The sequence below is a fragment of the Labeo rohita genome, chromosome 12, assembly GCF_022985175.1.
Source record: "Labeo rohita strain BAU-BD-2019 chromosome 12, IGBB_LRoh.1.0, whole genome shotgun sequence".
In the NCBI taxonomy this organism is placed as follows: Eukaryota; Metazoa; Chordata; class Actinopteri; order Cypriniformes; family Cyprinidae; genus Labeo; species Labeo rohita.
Window position 1 is genome coordinate 28,935,909 of NC_066880.1, and position 20,785 is coordinate 28,956,693.

Genomic DNA, 20,785 nt, shown 5'->3' on the forward strand with positions numbered 1-20,785 from the left:
TGCTGCAAGCTGATTAGCATGTTGTTAGCATATTTCTAACATAATTAGCACGTTGTTTGCATGATTAGCACGTTACTAGCACATTGCTAGCATGTTGCTAGCATGATTAGCATGTTACTAGCATGTTGCTAATATGATTAGCAAGTTACTAGCTTGCTGCAAGCTGATTAGCATGTTGTTAGCATGTTTCTAACATGATTAGCATGTTACTAGCTTGCTGCAAGCTGATTAGCAAATTACTAGCACGTTGTTAGCATGTTTCTAACATGATTAGCATGTTACTAGCATGTTGTTAGCATGATTAGCAACTTACTAGCACGTTGCTAGCATGTTTCTAACATGATTAGCATGTTACTAGCATGTTGTTAGCATGATTAGCAAATTACTAGCATGTTGCTAGCATGTTTCTAACATGATTAGCATGTAACTAGCACGTTGCTAGCATGATTAGCAAGTTACTAGCATGCTGCAAGCTGATTAGCATGTTGTTAGCATGTTTCAAACATAATTAGCATGTTGTTAACATGATTAGCATGTTACTAGCACATTGCTAGCATGTTTTTAACATGATTAGCATGTTACTAGCATGTTGTTAGCATGATTAACAAATTACTAGCACGTTGCTAGCATGTTTTTAACATGATTAGCATGTTACTAGCATGTTGTTAGCATGATTAGCAAATTACTAGCATGTTGCTAGCATGATTTAGATAGATGAGAAATATTAGAAATATTAGAGTGAAGCTTAAATGAGTGTAAATGGATTAGAAATAGTACATAGAAGGGAAGCTTGATTGAGCCTCAAGGGATTCTGGGAGTTTAGATCTGAATTTTGTCAGTTGGAGTTTGAAGAGTGTTGCTCATTTGAACATTCCGTCAATGTAAGTCTATGGGATTTTTGGTGGTTTTGATAGTCTGGTTTACGAAAACCGTAAGCCGGATCAGTCTGAAAAGATACAGCACACCGAGTCAGACCAGTCTGAAGGTCTGGGCCGAGTTTGGTGATTCTAGCTTGAAAGCTCTAGGAGGAGACAGATACCGAAATTTGGCTCAGAAGAAGAAGAATAATACTATTCTTAAATAGTAGATCAGTAAGTTAGCTTTCTCAAGCCAACTTAAATATACATTTTTTTTAAAAATATGAAAAATATTGACATATTATGTTTGACAAGCAAACGGTATAATAAACCGCTCTGACTCACCAGAAGAAAAGAGAGTGTTTCCGAAAGTCGCCGCTAGGTGTCTCTGTATTTCAGTGTGTTTGTGGGCAGTATAATAGGGGAGGGAGGCGATAAGACGCTGATAAATTCTCTAGAGTGAAAAAAAGGATCTCTCTCTCTCTCTACCGCCAGAACCTTACGCGCAAACACAAAGAGGAAGAGAAAGACTATATTTGTACCCATTTCTACCCATCACTAAGTGGACATACAGTCTCGGGCTTCGTAACTAGACGCGCTTGCAGTTCTTTGCTGGTTATTTGAACATTTTACATCGCGGCTCCATTCATCAACCTGCTCGCGATAGATAAGCCCAGCGGAGACGTATCGATCCGTTCCTCCGGCGAGTCATGGCGAAGGAGCCCGAGCGGAACAGCTGCCTTCTGCGCGATCTACGGCAGCGAGCCGGTAACGACATCTGCGCGGACTGCGGCGCTGCAGGTAAGAGCATCTCACCTGGACAACAGAGGCTGAAATCGCCGCACCTGTCACTGATGCATCGCGCTATGCTTTCGCTTTTGCGTCTGCTATGAAAGGCCCAGAGCACGCCTGACACTTTATAGCAGGCTGCGAAATGTATGTAAAATATGATATTTTGAATGTATTTATATTCAAATATAATATATATTTGATCCTATTAATAACATATATTAACATATATAAAAGACAATATTATTTCTTTTATTTTTAATAAATAATATTATTTTTTATTGTTTATTATGAGTTATTATTCTATTTTATATATATATATATATATATATATATTATTTTTTATATTTTTATATAATATTATTATATTAGTATAATGTGATTTATAGTTGTTATTTATTATTGTAATTTTAATTATTTTCATGTCATTGTGTTACATTATTAAAATAAAAATTATTTATATAATGCAGTAAAAAAGTTAATATTATGTTTTTATGTAGTTCATATTTTAATTCGGTTTATGAAATATTTTGTTTTAATTTATGTTTGCTGTTATTCCAATTTTAATTAACTCTGTTTATTGTGATTTTAATATAGACCTTTTGTTTACATAATATTATAATATTATACAATAAATGTTATGTTTATATATATGTGTGCGTGTGTGTGTGTGTATATATATATATATATATATATATATATATATAATTACAATAAACGTAAAATAAAAAAATAAAAAAATATGTGTGTAACTGCAAATTATATTAATATATTGCAGAAATTATAAATAATATAATAATAATTAGCATTATGTTTAATAGTTAATATTTACATTCTATATGTAAAAAATAGGTATATTGTATTGCCATTATATTAGATTTTAACTATTTTAAAAATATGATACGTGTAACTGTAAATTACATTAATATATAGCAGAATTTAAATTATATTATTTTAAGTTATATTAGTGTATAGCAGAAATTATAATGTAATAATAATTAGCATTATGTTTAATAGTTAATATTTAAATTCTATAAAATATATGGTACGAAATATTTGTAATTTATATTTACTACTACAATACAGGTCATTTAATATGATTTATGAAATATTTAGTTTAAATGTATATTTGTTATTTATTATTGCAGCTTAATTAAGTATATTGTAATGTCATCATAATAAAATAAAAATGAGATGTATATGATATAGTAAGACAAAGAATATATACATAATAAAAATGCATTATATTTCAGATTTTTTCAGATTTATTATATTAAAAAATAAAAATGTATATATATATATATATATATATATATATATAAATTATAAATAATATAATATAATAATAATTATGTTTAATAGTTAATATTCACATTCTATGAAATATTTGTTATTTATATTTATTTAGATTACTTTATATTATTTAATATTATATTATTAAATTAAAATGATATATAAAAATATATTTATATGTATTTTTTTAATCATTAATTGCTAAGTGTATTTTAACAGCCATAGCAACAAACGTGTTTAAGCTATTCCAAAGTAATTTCATGCCAAATAAATGTTGTTTATTGGTTCCACACTTAAGGGAATCTTTAGTGGTGACCACATGTTTGTGTCTTCATATCGGGGACTTCTACAGTGTCATTAAGTGATTCAGCATTGTGTATGATGCTACAGTCACATGTCATCATTATGCCTCACAGGGAAACAACATGGAGCTTTCTTTGATTGAGCTCTGGTTTCAGAAGCAGATGTGTGTGTTTTCACATAATAATACGGTGCTTTTGCACGATATCACCTACCCATGCACACACACACAGTGTTGGTTTGGGTGACACACAGCACTGAATCATGCATGTCGTTTGTATCGCAAGGTGTTAAAACATGAGTTTGTGGTCGATTGAGGGGTGTTGTCAGAGGGATGTGTGTGTGTGTCACTGGAGTGAGTGAGTGACTCAGCTGTATTCTCAGGTCTTATACCTGCACAGCTCTTTCTTGAGTGTGTGTTTGCTGATTTTGGTCAAGGAAATGTGAATTCCTTTAGATACTGTGTCCCACTGTACCTATTTCTCTGCATTGCAGCGTTTCAGTACAGTATCACGCACACAAACGCTCAGGCTTACATACACACTGTCCTAATAAGACGCTAATAATATGGTGACTCTCACAAGAGAGTTCTGGGATTTTTGCCCGGCGTTGGACATCAGCCCATTCTGACTGTATAACGACCGCAGGCGCTTTACAGGCCGCACGAAAACACAATTCATAGGCCAGACGGACCAATGAATGTGGTACGAGTGACACATAGTAGATGATTCAGGTGAGTCAGGGTAAACAGGGTTAGAGCAAAAGTAGACGACATCCTCAACACTTCTGTTTTCCACACTTTCGATGAACAGTTGAGGTCAAAAGTTTACATGCACCTTGCAGAATCTGAAAAATGTTAATTATTTTATCAAAGTAAGAGGTATCATATAAAAATGCATGCTATTTATGATTTAGTACTGACCTGAATAAGATATTTAACATAAAAGACATTTACATATAGTCCAGAAGCAGTGATGGGAATGACGACGTTATAAATAAACGGCGTTATTTTTTCAGTAACGAGTAATCAGACGAATTACTGTTTCCCCCGTTACAACGCCGTTACCGTTACTGACAATAAAAAGCCTTACTATAATGTGTTATAATATTATTATAATTTTATTTTTCAGTTCATCAGCGTAATTTACCTGTATTTGACGAGCCGCAACCGTTTTGTCTCATACAGACGAAAAGAAAGATACAGAGCGAGAGAGTCTTACACCATGCAGAATTAACGTGCACCGTGTAAACGATATTCTTTGATGTATTTTCCTGTCAAAATAACGGAGTTCGTTTGAAATTCTTCAGATTTTAAAAACTGACGGGTTTTCCGTTAGTCGGCGGAACTAATGCGCAAACGGCAATCTTATTGGCTGGCGCTCACCTATTATCGTCCCTGTTTTGATTTCGACAAATCAGTTTGAGCGAACGCAGACAGCGTGATTAATATTCATAAACCCAGCAGCTCATTAATCCTTAGTGCATTTTATTATTATTATTAAGTTGGCTTGAGAAAGCCAACTTACTGATCTACTATTTAAGAATATTATTATTCTTCTTCTTCTGAGCCAAATTTCGGTATCTGTCTCCTCCTAGAGCTTTCAAGCTACAACCACCAAACTCGGTCCAGACCTTCAGACTGGTCTGACTCGGTGTGCTGTATCTTTTCAGACTGATCCGGCTTACGGTTTTCGTAAACCAGACTATCAAAACCACCAAAAATCCCATAGACTTACACTGACGGAATGTTCAAATGAGCAACACTCTTCAAACTCCAACTGACAAAATTCAAATCTAAACTCCCAGAATCCCTTGAGACTCAATCGAGTTTCCCTTCTATGTTCTATTTCTAATCAATTTAGACTCATTTAAGCTTCCACTCTAATATTTCTAATATTTCTCATCTGTCTAGCTATCTAAATCATGCTAGTAACATGCCAATCATGTTAGAAACATGTTAGTAACATGCTAATCATGTTAACAACATGCTAGTAACATGCTAATCATGTTAGCAACATGCTAGTAACTTGTTAATCATGCTAGCAACATGCTAGTAACATGCTAATAATGCTAACAACATGCTAGTAACATGCCAATCGTGTTAGAAACATGTTAGTAACATGCTAATCATGTTAACAACATGCTAACAACATGCTAATCATGTTAACAACATGCTAACAACATGCTAATCATGCTAACAACAGGCTAGTAACTTGGTAACAAGGCTAGTAACATGATAGTTACATGCTAATCATACTGGAAGCAGGCTAACAACATGCTAGTAACATGCTAGTAACTTGCTAATCATGCTAGCAACATGCTAATCATGTTAGAAAACATGCTAGTAACATGTTAATCATGTTAGAAACATCCTAACAACATGATAATCATGCTACCAACATGCTAGTAACTTGCTAATCATACTAGCAACATGCTAGTAACATGCTAATCATGCTAGCAACATGCCAATCATGTTAACAGCATGCTAGTAATATGCTAATCATGCTAGAAACATGTTAACAACAAGCTAGTGTTAGCCATGTTAAAAACATGCTAGTAACATGCTAATCATGTGCAAAACATGTTATCAGGCTAGAAACATGCTAGTAACTTGCTAATTATGCTAACAACATTCTAGTAATTTGATAATCATGCTAACAACATTGTAATCAGCCTATAAAAATACAAGCAACAAGCTAATTATGCTAAAACATGTTAACAACATGTTAAATCATGTAAGCAATGTGTTAAATCATGCCAGCTGCTTCCATACTTTTACAACTGCTTCAAACTTTCAGGCTAGGCTTTCTCAAGCCAACTTAACGTTTGTTCTCAAACTTTACTCATCTAGTTTTTAAATACAATCCGTAGTACTTTTATTATCTTATCAGTATTATTTTTCGTTTTTTCGAAACACTAAATTATAAACAATATCTTTAGCACCACCACCAGTCTTAAGTTCAGTTAACATGACAAATACATGTTTATTCTAATTACTGAAGTTCTCATTACTAAAGTTTAATGCTAACTTATCATAATATCATATTAGAATGACTGACTGATGCTAAATGTACTTTCAGATATTTAAAAATCTGTGCCATTAAGCTTTATATATATATATATCATATATTTAATTAATTTCATTTAAATTTCATTCAACATATTTCATAGAAAATGTCAAATAGAATCTAAGCTATTTGACATATTTGAACATTTTTTAAAAGGTAACACAATAGTTACTTTCCATGGTAATTAGTTACTTTTATAATGATGTAACTCAGTTACTAACTGTGACGAGGTCAATGACGAATCTTGAGTCGTAGGATCCATATGCAACGATTTATTGAAATCGGACAAATCAAACAGGCAAGGGTCAACAACAACGGACTGGGGCAACGAAGGCAAATACAAAGGGGTAGTCAAAGTCCATGCAAAGGGTCGGGGCCGGCAGCGATCAAGAGCAATAGTCCGTGGGGATAGCAAGGGTCGACAAAAGGCAGGCAGCAGAGGTTCACTAAGAGAGGTAACAGTCCGGTTGACAACAGTAAAGGCAGTCCGATAAATAACGCTCAGGATTGAGGGCATGACCAACAAAACTTCGCAATGAACGCGCCGGCGAGGCACGCTGAAATGGCCGCCAGAGCGGATGTGAACCGCGAGACCCGGAACCGGAAGGGAGCGGCCCCAGGCATGGGATTGTGGGAAATGTAGTCAGTATTCAGGAGAGGGTTCCCGCTGGCGCGGGACGGGAGGAGCCACAGAGACCGCGCTTGTGACAGAGCCCCCCCCCTGCGAGTGCCTCCTGGCACGAGGAGGCAACCGACGCCGGGGTCTACCCCTGGGTCGGGGCCCTGGCCGATCCGGGTGAGCAGTGTGGAAGTCCACGGTGAGGGAGGGATCCAGGATGTCTTCGGCGGGCACCCAGGACCGCTCCTCGGGGCCGTAGCCCTCCCAGTCGACCAGGTACTGTAGGCGACCGCTCCGGCGTCGGGAGTCCAGTAAGGTGTTGACTCGGTAAGCCTCCTCGCCATCGATGAGCAGGGGGGCTGGTCTCTGCGAAGCGGTCTCGTCTAGGATCCCCCCCCCATCCGGGGGGCCAGCGGGCTTTAACAGGGAAACATGAAAGGTTGGTGAGATGCGGTACTCGGGTGGTAAAGCAAGTCTGAATGATACAGGAGTGATTTGACGTACAATCTTAAATGGACCCACGTACCTGGGGCTTAGTTTCTTGCAAGGTAGATGGAGGCGCAGGTCCCGGGTCGAGAGCCAGACCCATTGGCCGGGTTCGTAGGTCGGGTTGGGTCGACGTCGACGATCCGCCTGGGCCTGGGTTCTGCGGACCGCTCTTTGCAAGTGCACATGGGCTCGGTTCCAGGTCTGCTCGCTCCGTCGGAACCAGGAGTTGACCGCGGGTAAGTCAGATGGCTCCCCTGACCAGGGAAATAAAGGAGGTTGGAACCCTAGGACACACTGAAAAGGTGTTAAGTTAGTGGATGCTTTACGGATAGAGTTCTGGGCGTATTCGGCCCAGAGGAGGTAACGGCTCCAGTCCTCCTGGTGGTCGTGGCAGTACGAGCGTAGAAAGCGGGTCAACTCCTGGTTCAGCCTCTCAACCTGGCCGTTGGCCTCCGGATGGTAACCTGACGTCAGACTTACGTTTACTCCCAGAAGACGGAGGAAGTTTGACCAGAGGCGGGAGGTAAACTGAGGGCCGCGATCCGACACGATATCTTCTGGGAGGCCGTAATAGCGGAACACAGCATTGCAGAGGGCCTCAGCAGTTTCCATAGCAGTAGGTAACTTCGGGAGAGGAATGAAGCGGCAGCCTTTTGAGAATCTATCGACCACAGACAGAACAGTGGTGTGACCCTGAGATGGAGGGAAGTCTGTGACGAAGTCCACGGCTATGTGGGACCAGGGGCGCTTGGGTACAGGTAAGGGTTGCAACAGACCTGCGGGAAGTTGACGTGGGGTCTTGGTGGTACAGCAGGTGACACAGTTCTTGACATAGTCTATGGTGTCATGGCGCATTGTGGGCCACCAGAAACGATTGTGTAGGAGATCGAGTGTGGCCTCAATACCTGGATGCCCTGAGCTGGGTGCGGTGTGGACCTCGGAGAGGATGCGTGAGCGAAGCACTGCGGGTACGTAAGTGAGGTTGTCTGGACATTCTGCTGGAGGAGGGTCTTGGGCCTGGGCTTCCGTGATTTCTGTCATGACGTCCCAGGTGACTGGTGCGACAATTATGGACGCTGGAAGGATGGACTCGGATGGATGGCATGGTCAGGTTCATGTATACGAGACAGAGCGTCAGCTTTGAGATTTTGGGACCCAGGACGGTAATTTATGGTGAAATTAAAGCGGGTAAAGAAGAGTGCCCACCTAGCTTGTCGATGGTTAAGGACCTTGGCCGATCGGAGGTACTCCAGGTTTTTATGATCAGTCAAGATGACAAAAGGATTACAAGCCCCCTCCAACCAGTGCCTCCACTCTTCTAGTGCGAGCTTAATAGCGAGGAGCTCACGGTTACCCACATCGTAGTTCTTCTCGGCTGGGCTGAGCTTGTGGGAGAAAAAGGCGCAGGGGAAGGTCTTTGGAGGCTCTCCCTGTTTCTGTGAAAGCACAGCCCCCACGCCCGTGCTTGAGGCATCAACTTCTACAAGGAAGGGTAGCTGAGGATCTGGGTGACGGAGGACAGGGGCTGTGGTGAACCTCCGCCGAAGTTCATGGAAGGCACTCAGGGCGTCAGGTGACCAGGTGAGACGGGTTTCGCCCTTCTTGACCATAGCTGTGAGTGGGGCGGCAACCGAGCTGAAATTGCGTATGAATCTTCGGTAGAAGTTGGAAAATCCTAGAAACCGTTGCAGCTCTTTGAGGGTTCTAGGCTGGGGCCAGTTCTGTACGGCCCTGACCTTAGTCTCATCCATAGCCACACCTTCCGGACTGATGATGTACCCCGAAAAGGCAATACTCTGCTGATGAAATTGACATTTCTCCTCCTTGGCATACAATTTATGTTGGACGAGGCGTTGGAGGACCGACCTGACGTGCTGGACGTGTTCGGCATAGGAGTCGGAGTAGACCAGAATATCGTCCATGTACACAATGACCCAACGGTTCAGCATATCTCTGAAAACATCATTAACAAAAGCTTGAAAATAAGACGGACTATTGACCAGGCCGAAGGGCATCACCCGGTATTCATAGTGACCTGAGGTGGTGGAGAAAGCCGTCTTCCATTCGTCGCCTTTTCGGATGCGGATCAGGTTATAAGCTGAGCGAAGATCTAGCTTTGTGTAGTACCTTGCAGACCGTAGCTGTTCCAGAGCTGGCGGGACGAGGGGTAGAGGGTATCGGTACTTAATGGTTACCTCATTAAGTACCGATACCGTTACAGGGAACGGTAATCGATGCAAGGCCGCAAACCTCCATCTTTCTTCTTCACGAAGAAGAAACCAGCTGAGAATGGTGAGGTTGAGGGACGAATGAACCCCTTCGCTAGTTCCTCCTTGATGTACTCCTCCATAGCCAGAGACTCTGGTTGAGATAGTGGAAAAACACGACCTCGAGGTGGTGAAGCCCCAGGTGTTAAGTCAATAGCACAGTCCCCTGGCCTGTGAGGTGGTAATTCAGATGCCTTGACTGTGCTGAATGCCTCGAGCAGGTCCTGGTATTCCACGGGGATGGAGCTGCAAGGTGGAGGCGTGGCTGGCTTGGGTGGTGTTTGAGGAGTTGAGTGGATGCAGTGTTCCAGGCAGTGCGGTGACCAGTGGGTGATGACTCCTCTAGCCCAGGAGATGGTGGGTTCGTGACGGTTAAGCCATGGATAGCCTAAGATGAGGGGTGACTGTGGTGAGGTTATCACAAAGAACCGGATAGTTTCCTGATGACCAGGTTCAACACGGAGGGTGAGGTCCTTGGTGACGTGACTGACGCGGCCCGTCCCTAATGGTCTCCCGTCGAGGGCGGCCACTGCCACGGGGTGAGCACAAGACAGAACAGGGAGACGATTAGCATACACAAAGTCCTTGTCAACAAAGTTACCGGCAGCGCCGGAATCAATAAGAGCCCTGGTCGGGACTGATATGCCATCTGAAGTAAGCGTTACCGGTATCTCACAATGATTCAAACAGGTTTTAGAAGCACTCACCGAGGTGGGAGGTCGTGGAGGACGAGTCGGGCAGGTGGCGCGGATGTGACCAGCCTGTCCGCAGTAGAGACAGAGGTTGTTACGCAGTCGACGCTCCCTCTCCTCGATGGTGAGTCTTGTCGTTCCCAGCTGCATGGGTTCAGGGTTAGTGGAAGCCGACGGCTGTGGCAGATACGTGGCAGGGAGATTCCGGCTGGGCTTGCGAGACCGCATTACTTTGTCGATCCTGATGGAGAGGTCGATGTATTGACTCAGTGAAAGTCCTTCATCACGACAGGCAAGCTCCACCTGCAGATCAGTGTTGAGTCCCTTGCGATAATGCAACTTGAGAGGACCGTCATTCCATCCACTTTGCGCTGCCAGTGTTCTAAAATCCAGAGCATACTCGGCGGCCGTGCGGCGTCCCTGCCGCAACGCCATGATCTGCTCCCCCGCCTCGCTTCCTTCGGGAGCAGGTTGGAAAACCTCCTTAAAGCTTACGAGGAAATTAGCAAACGTGGGGTAAGTGGATTGCCCGAGGTCCCACACCGCGGTGGCCCATTCGAGAGCCTTTCCAGTCAGAAGCGAGCAAACAAACGCTATCTTGCTCTCGTCCGTAGCGTAAAGGTTGGGTTGCTGATTAACAAACAGAGTACACTGAAGTAAGAATCCCTTACATTTGTCTGCTGTTCCGTCAAATTTTTCTGGGAAGGCAAGACGAGGGCTGGCGGCGACGGGCTGAACCGCTGGGGTTTGTGCAGGTGGCGGAGGAGAAGTGGCGACGGGAGGTGCGGCTACCTGTAATCCTTGAACCGCTTGCACCAGCTGCTCCGTCAGGGCGGTGAGCCGTTCTAGCTGTTGCTGGTGCTGGGTTAGCATGGTAGCTTGGGCAGACATCTCCGACGCGAACTGTGAAACCGTCGCTGGATCCGAAGGCGGCGAAGTTTTCTGTGACGAGGTCGATGACGAATCTTGAGTCGTAGGATCCATATGCAACGATTTATTGAAATCGGACAGGCAAGGGTCAACAACAACGGACTGGGGCAACGAAGGCAAATACAAAGGGGTAGTCAGAGTCCATGCAAAGGGTCGGGGCCGGCAGCGATCAAGAGCAATAGTCCGTGGGGATAGCAAGGGTCGACAAAAGGCAGGCAGCAGAGGTTCACTAAGAGAGGTAACAGTCCGGTTGACAACAGTAAAGGCAGTCCGATAAATAACGCTCAGGATTGAGGGCATGACAAACAAAACTTCGCAATGAACGCGCCGGCGAGGCACGCTGAAATGGCCGCCAGAGCGGATGTGAACCGTGAGACCCGGAACCGGAAGGGAGCGGCCCCAGGCACGGGATTGTGGGAAATGTAGTCAGTATTCAGGAGAGGGTTCCCGCTGGCGCGGGACGGGAGGAGCCACAGAGACCGCGCTTGTGACACTAACACAATTACTATTTGTGAGAAGTAACTAGTAACTATAACTAATTACTTTTTTAAAGTAACATGCCCAACACTGTCCACAAGAGAAAATAGTAGTTGAATACGCTTGATTCTTAACACTGTGTTGTTACTTGAATGATCCACAGCTGTGTTTTTTTACTTAGTGATAGTTGTTCATGAGCAGAGCTGGATAGATTACTTACAAATTGTAATGCATTACTGATTCCAAATTACATGACAAAAATTGTAGTCAGTAACATAATCCATTACATTACACATTTTAGGTAATATAATCAGATTACTTTTGGATTACTTTTAGATTCACATTGATTTAAATAGGATTATCTTGTACCATAATGATGTAAAAAATGCAAAGAGTAAGAAAATATGTTCTATTCATTGTAATTTACAACATGAAGTGCATTAAACTTTATATTACATCAAGGTTTTCCACACTTGGGTTCGTAAAGGAACTGCAGGGGATTTGTGAGTTTAATGAAAAGCTAACAATTAATTAAATCATAAAAAATTAAAATTAAAATCACTCAGCAGCCATATTTGCAACACCTCTGGACAGCTTGTACAAGACCAAGTCCTATCTTACAGAGTGGGCGAATCGTAAAATCTCAAAAATTGAGATTAAATTGCATATGTCAAATCAGCTACAAAAATCTGAAATGAATTGCTTTTTCGTTTAGAAGGTGGGACTATTCCTCCATCTTACGTGTTGTAGTTTCTCCCATTCATAAGTATTTGAGTGAACCATCTTTGTATTTCTGTAGTCTTTGTTTTAAAATAACAATTAAAATAAAACACTTACTGAAAAAGATTAAATTGTTCTATTTACCTGCATGCCATGTGACCATTAATCAAGAAACCGTGAACATGCAAACGTGATATACTTATTAAAATATTTATATCAAAATCTCAGGGGTACTTAAAGTATACAGTAGTCAACATTTGAAGTGGATCAAAAAAAGTTCATCAAAGTTCATCAAAGAACGGGTATTGTTTTAGTTTTAGGACAACTTTGATGAAAGGTTTTGACCCACTTCAAATGTTGGCTACTGTAGACTTCAAGTATATTTGGTGAATAAGGTTTAGAATAGATGACAAACGTTTTGGAATGCCTGCATTACATGTAAATAAGAAATAATGTGAATAAATGCATTTTAATGAGTTTAAAGCTTCCAAAGATATAATAATACATGGCTGTTCATACTACTTAAACCTGAAATGATTTTTGTAAATCTAGTGGTTAAATGCTGTGTCGCCACCTGACAAATGACTAGTGTGTGTGAATGTCCACAAAACTGGACTTTCTGAATGCATATAATCGGTAGGCTATATTAGAAAGGAAAATTTAAGAAATAAAAAAAAGAGAAATTAGAGTGAATCAATTTATTGCTATTGTGTAAATAATATGTGATCATGCAATCCATAAAAAAGGAACTGTAGTCTGATTATGAGTAATCAGACTAGGAGTAAAATGTTTAAAATGTAACTTACTCTAATTACAAGTACTTCATTTTTGGAATCTGATTACGGAATCTGGAATCTGATGTAATCAGTCACTACCCAGCTCTGTTCGTGAGTCCCTTGTTTGTGCTGAACAGTTAAACTGCCTCCTGTTCTTCAGAAAAATCCTTCAGGCCCCACAAATTCTTTGGGTTTTTAGCATTTTTGTGTATTTGAACCATTTCCAACAATGACTGTATGATTTTGAGATCCATCTTTTCACACTGAGGACAACTGAGGAACTCATATGCAACTATTACAGAAGGTTCAAACACTCACTGATGCTCCAAGATGGAAAAACGATGCATTAAGAGCCGGGGGGTGAAAACTTTTGAACAGAATATGTGTACATTTTTCTCATTTTGCCCAAATATCATATTTTTTTTCATTTAGTACTGCTCTCAGAAACTACATAAGATACTTGAATGTTTCCCAGAAGACAAAATACGTTCAATTCACCCTGATCTTCAAATTCCAAAAGTTTTCACCCCTTCAATGCATTGTGTTTCCTTCTGGAGCATCATTGAGCATTTGAAGCTTCTGTAATAGTTGTATATTAGCCCCTCAGTTGTCCTCAGTGTGAAAAGATGGATCTTATCAGGTTTATAGAAATTAAACAAAACCATGAACCCTTCATATTATGCTTTGCCTGTATGCTATTAATTTTCTAAGTGGTTAGATGATAAATAAATGCATAAATAAAGACAATAATATCATGGAGACTTAGGAGTAAGTAACCACCTAGGAAATATCTTAATCATCCTAAAAACCCAAAACACCCTAGCAAGTGCATGGCACTGACAGCCATCCAAATTGCTTCCCTAAGGTTGCTTTAGGGAAGATGTAACTTTATTATTGTCCTGTTCTACATATATGTACTTTATCCACATTCATACAGTACATTCATGTAAAGTATCATATTCTCCCAAAATGTAAAATAGATTTTTGCCCAGCTTTAATTTACTAAACAGGTATATAAGGCATTAAAATATTAAGATATTATAAATGATAACATCGTGATTTTCTCTAAAGGTGCTTTGAAACAGTGTGCGTTGAAAAATGCTGAACAAACCAGTTTGACTTCACTTGACTGTCAAGATATCAAGTGAATCTCGTATTATCCGTTGCAGAATTTCACCTGGATTTAGTATATTTATTTATTTTTTGGTTGTCAAATTAGGCTGCATTGAGTGGGATGGATGGCTATTCTCAGCGCTGACTTATCTCTTTCGCTCTGTCACAGCACAAATGCTTTTTGCCTATATTCACACACACATATAAATATATACAACGAACATCAAATCTTTCAGAAATGTGGCATACCCAGAATAACTGCAGCCACACAGCAACACAGAGCGCGTGGCGATGTTTTAGTTTCACAGATGCTTTTGGCAACGCGTGTAGTCGTTGAGTCAGTAGGCCGCTCAATCTCTGGTGAAGCGCACGATTCGTGTGTCACTCAGTGAGTAAAGGTCAGAGCTATCAGCGCACTGCTGTCATCAAACACATGCAGATCATCCAGACGCTGCTGACACTGTAACCCTGTTTACAAAAGTACTCACATCTTTACACTTGTCATCTGATCATAGTGCAAACAGGGTGCAAAAGGTTTTACATTCATCATAAAGTTTTATGATCTGAGCATTGAACCACGTTTAAAGGTAGTCAGGCCAGTTTGAAGCTTTTTTCAGTCTGAGTGTTTCCATTGATCCTGTTGAGTGGTTCACAAAAGTGTTATGCATGATTCACTGTCAAATCTGACTTAAACACCAAGAATGATAAAAGTAATGATAATTATATTATTAAGCATGATAATTGTTTATGATTTATTATAAGCACACACTGCAGTTTTGTCATCTGCCACTTTAAATACTCAAGCTCTTAAAAGTCGAGTGATTTCTAATTGTCTGTCTGTGTTTTCGTTTGTAGTTTTAGTTTATTTAGTTTTCATTATTTTAGTGCAAGTTAAACTAAACGCAAATGGCAAATGGTGTCTTGGCAACTAGATGAAATAAAATGTTTATTTTTAATATGTTAACATTAATATTTTACTTGATTTCAAATAATGTGTATTTTATTTCTTTCTGAAACTAGCTGAAATAAAGCAAGTTTAGGTTGTAATGTTTAGCATTAATATAAAATGTTTTACTTTATTTCAGTTCATGTTTTTTTTTATTTCTTGCTGAAACAAGCTGAATATGTTATGTTAACATTTATATTTAATATTTTATTTCAGTTAATATTTATTATATTTCAAATAACTGCAGATTATCAGCAAATAATAACTTTTTATTTGCTTTTTAAAATTTGTGACACTGTAAAAAAAAAAGTTGTTTACTTGAAAAAGTAAGTGTTCATGCTGCCATAATTTTTTCTGTAGTACAACTTAACATTTAATGTTGACTAAACTTCAAATTTAAAGGCAGCATGAACACTTACTTTTTTAAGTTGAAACAACTTTTTCTTACAGTGTACACACAATAACTTTTTATTTGCTTTTTAAAATTGTTTTTTTTTTTTTTTTAATAAAAAATATCGGCTTCTGTAGACTACAAAAAAAAAAAACAATTATATATATATATATATATATATATGAAGAGTTCAGATGCAAAAGCCTCTAAATCCATCGGACGTATTTCTTTAAAATGAGCATTTTTTTCTGGCTACTTTGTATAGGTTTCTATGTAAGTGCTGATACTTCTGATTGGGCTGAGGCTGAAATTTAGTGAGTTTGAAGTAGAAGTATTTGATGGACATATACTATGTGTTAGGAGCATTTACTCAGTAACATTATCTCATTTTTGACAGAGATGGCTTTTAGCTGGTTTTGCATCTGAACTCTTTATATATATATATATATATATATATATATATGTATATATATAACAATAACTAGATTATCAGCAAATATTAACTTTTTTTTATTTGCTTTTTAAAATTTTCTTTTAAAAATTTTAATCAAAACTATCATATGGCTTCTGTAGACTACACTAAAACTACTACTAATAATAATATACAGATTATCAGCAAATAACAATTTTCTTTTAGAAAATTAGTATTTGAAAAGAAATTTATTTTCTTTTAGAAAATGTAATCAAAACTATTATATGCCTTCTGTAGAATACTCTAAAAATGAATAAAAAATACAATTAAAAAATATAATAATAATAACTGCAGATTATAATAACTTATAATAACTTTTAATATTAACTTTTAATAATAAACTTTTTTAACTTTTAATAATAACTTTTTATTTGCTTTTTAAAATTTTAATCAAAACTATCATATAGCTTCTGTAGACTACACTAAAAGAGTATAATATTAATAACTGCAGATTATCAGCTATTAATAACTTTTTATTTGCTTTTCAAATTTGCTTTTTAAAGTTTTAACCAAAACTATCATATGGCTTCTGTAGACTACACTAAAAAAAAAAAAGAAAATACATAATAATAATAACTGCAGATTATCAGCAAATAATAACTTTTTATTTACTTTTTAAAATTTTCTTTTTAAAGTTTTAATCAAAACTAACATAAGGCTTCTGTAGACTACACAAAAAAAAAAAAGGTAACTTAAAAATAGTAACATCCAACTTAGATGTTTTTTATTCATGTCAAAAATATAATTTAATATGGCTGAATCAACCTAAATATATCAATTTATACCTCCAAAACTACTTTATATAGGTTAAATCACGTAGAAATATTTATTTAAAGCAGGTTACTACTTTTTGTAATGCATTTATCCAGTTGTTTTATTTGCAGTTTGATTGTGCTTTTGTGTCCATTCAAGCTTCAGTCCCATTTAAGTGCAACTGCATGGAAAAGAGCAACCGCACATTGTTCAAAACATCTCATTTTGTGTTTCACTGAAGAAAGTCATGTGGGTTTAGAATGACATAAGTGTGAGTTAATGATGACAGTGAGTAATAATCGGATCCCTGTCCCTTTAAGACCAAGTATAAACAAATCAGTGCTTTTGTGCTCTCGTATGTGTTTAACGAGCTGTGAAACAGAGTCTAGCAACTGTATAAGTTTATGAGTAACTAGTCACACTGGCAGCTGGTTTTAAGGTGTGTAGTCTGGTCGCAGACGGAGCCACTCCTTGATCAGCAGATAACTGGTCAAGAATAGGACCTAAAAGTGGGTAAAAGGCAAAACAAAGTCCGTTTCATTTGATCACAAGCCTCTCTATCTTCTTTCTTCCTTGCTGCCGCTCTCTCCAATCGCCCCTCGTTCTCACTGAAACAATAACCTCACTGTTTTGTTTTTTTTTTGCACAGTGAGTGTTAGACACACTTGTATGACATGCTTTCTCATGCATTGCGTCACTTGACGAAGTCAGAAAACCTGACTTTCTGTTTATGCCTGTTTTGTTACAGCTGACACTCCCATGCGAGCCTCAGGCCGTTCGGATCAGGAGTTCCCAGCGTTTAGCAACACTCGCACCTGAAGTGTGTCAAACTCAGTTTCTCTGAGATCGTGACACTAGTGTGAGCTGTTGTCTGTGCGTACTGAGAGGGCGTGTATGTGTGAGTTGCGGGTGACATTACAGACCTTCCTGTTGCCCTCGTAAAGTGGGTTCACCTGTGTTTAACATTCATCTGAGACTAACTGGTTTAACTGTTATAAAAAAAACCTTTTGTTGTATGTAGTTTTTAAACCACTTAGACCTCAGCATTAACCGTGAAGGGATTAAAAAAACACACAGACAGCCCTGTTTTTTAACCAGTTGTTAAAGAGGTTTTGCTGCAGTTCGCTGTTAGCGTTCTGTATTTTTGTCTATAGATGCGTAAGAAAATAAATGCTATAGCATTGACTTTATTGTCTTTGTGCATACTATACAGTTGAAATCAAAAGTTTGCATACACTTTGCAGAATCTGCAAAATGTCAATTGTTTTACCAACATAAGAGGGATCATACAAAATGCATGTTATTTTTTATTTAGTACTGATCTGATTAAGATATTTCACATAAAAGACGTTTAGTCCACAAGAAAATATAATAGTTGAATTTATAAAAATTACCCTGTTCAAAAGTTTACATATGTTTGATTCTTAATACTTTGTTGTTACCTGAATGATCCACAGCTGTTTTTTTTTGTTTAGTTGTTCATGAGTCCCTTGTTTGTCCTGAACAGTTAAGCTGTCTGCTTTTCTTTAGAAAAATCCTTCAGGTCCCACAAATTATTTGTTTTTTTTTTTCTACATTTTTCTGTATTTGAACTCTTTCCAACAATGACTGTATGATTTTGAGATCCATCTTTTCACACTGAGGACAACTGAGGGACTCATATGTTACAGAAGGTTCAAACACTCACTGATGCTCCAGAAAGAAACACAATGCATTAAGAGCCGGGGGGTGAAAACTGTTGAACAGAATGAAGATGTGTACTTTTTTCTTGAAGATGTGTACAAATATCATATTTTTTTCATTTAGTACTGCCCTTCAGAATCTACAGAAGATACTTACATGATTCCCAGAAGACAAAATAAGTTAAATTTACTCTGATCTTCAAATTCCAAAAGTTTCACCCCCCGGCTCTTAATGCATCGTTTCTCCTTCTGGAGCATCAGTGAACGTTTGAACTTCCTGTAATAGTTGCATATGAGTCCCTCAGTTGTCCTCAGTGTGAAAAGATGGATCTCAATATTGTACAGTCATTGTTGGAAAGGGTTCAAATACACAAAAATGCTGAAAAACCAAAGAATTTGTGGGACCTGAAGGATTTTTCTGAAGAACAGCAGCAGTTTAACTGTTCAGGTCAAACAAGGGACTCATGAACAACTATCACTAAACAAAAAAACAGCTGTGGATCATTCAGGGAACAACATAGTGTTACGTTTTAAGCATATGTAAACTTTTGAACTGGGTAATTCTTATAAGTTCAGCTATTATTTTCTATTGTGGACTATATGTAAATGTCTTTTATATGAAATATCTTATTCAAGTCTTATCTTATTCAAAATGCATTTTGTATGATTCCTCTATTTTGGTAAAATAATTAACATTTTGTAAATTCTGCAAGGTGTATGTAAACTTTTGACTTCAACTGTAGTAGAAATAGAATTAGTGCAATCTACTGCATATTGTGCTTTTTCTATTACTATTACTATTTCTGGTGGAAAATTAGCTTTTTTTTAACCAATGTTTTAATGTTAAAACTCCAAAAACATACCTATTTGTACATTTCTCTGCAGTTTCCAGTTGAAATGAACACTAGTTGCAGTAAATCACCAGCAATTTTTATTCCTTTTCAGACAAATAATGAATACAGTGTAAGATTTTCAATTAATAAAGACATATTTTTGTGTGATTCCTTGCACCCCTGGTGAAAAAAACTGCATATGTTGGTTAGGTATGTTTTGATGCTGGTTTAAGCTGGTTAATGCTGGTCCTTTGCTGGTTTATACTGGTCATGTTGACCAGTTTTACCAAAACACTTTTACCATAGTGCATGATTTGTAAACTAACATATTTTGATGTTTGCATCTCATAACTAGCTCCATATGTTTGTAATTTCTGACGTGTAAACTTGCTCAGGATAACACCCGGTACAGTATTGCACTTGTGATGTGAAGCGAGTCCATCAAACACAAGTCACAATGAAACTTGTAGAAGCAACATAAAATGACTTGTTGCCTCAGTAAATGTGTTTTTACACATTTGCTTTTGTTAGAACTAGGAGTTAGCTTCAGGATCAGGTTTGTAGCTTTAACCTTTTAGTGCATTGCATTTCCAAACTGTGGCGATATACTGTAAACAGCAGTCTGCTTAATTAAAGCACTTCTACATTCATGTTCGTCTAGTTCATATAAAACTGAATGTGCTTTTTAGCACCACTCACTGGACATTTCACTTCGAAAGTGTTGCGAAATATTCGAGAAACAACGTAAAATCATTTTGCAGACATGTCAGCACAGACAGCAAAAATCATTTGCTGGCCAGTCTTTTTCATGCAACTATAATCAATGCAATGTGGAGCTTTCACATGTGCAATCCAGCTGTGTAATCCAACTTTTAAATGCAATTCAAATGCACAAATTTAAAAATTGTTTTTGCAACACACTTCCTTTACCAGCAGATTCATACTCCAAGTATGCAAATGGGGATGCAGTTACTGAGCCTCAAATATGTCTAAATCTTCTTCTTCTTCCTCAGAGCCAGATTGGGTGTCCGTGACACTGGGTGTATTCGTGTGCCAGTCATGTTCGCTCATCCACAGAAGTATTGAAAGCCTCAACCAGGTGAAGTCTGTGCTGCAGGACACATTTGAAGATAAAGAAATTGAGGTGAGCCACAGATGATCCACAGGCAGGTTTTTTTGAGGGCTGAAGGCTGTTTACTGCTCCGGGGCTGGATGTACTGCACAAACCAGCTCTTTCTGATCTCCTGAATACCATCCAAATCTGCAGTAATCTCAGGAGCCACAGAGATTGATTGGCTCTTTGCCTGTTTAAAAGATT

The 20,785-nt window shown here is 38.5% G+C and overlaps 1 protein-coding gene across 1 annotated transcript in view; it reads left to right on the forward strand.

Moving 5' to 3' along the window:
- Nucleotides 1–1,285: 1,285 nt before the first annotated feature.
- LOC127174246 (arf-GAP with dual PH domain-containing protein 1) overlaps nucleotides 1,286–20,785 on the forward strand; it is a 46,446-nt gene continuing 26,946 nt past the window's right edge. Inside the window, exons 1-2 of the mRNA XM_051124595.1 lie at nucleotides 1,286–1,658; nucleotides 20,481–20,611. Coding sequence (XP_050980552.1) covers nucleotides 1,568–1,658; nucleotides 20,481–20,611 — 222 coding nt within the window. The 5' untranslated portion in view covers nucleotides 1,286–1,567. The remainder of the gene's footprint in view (nucleotides 1,659–20,480; nucleotides 20,612–20,785) is intronic.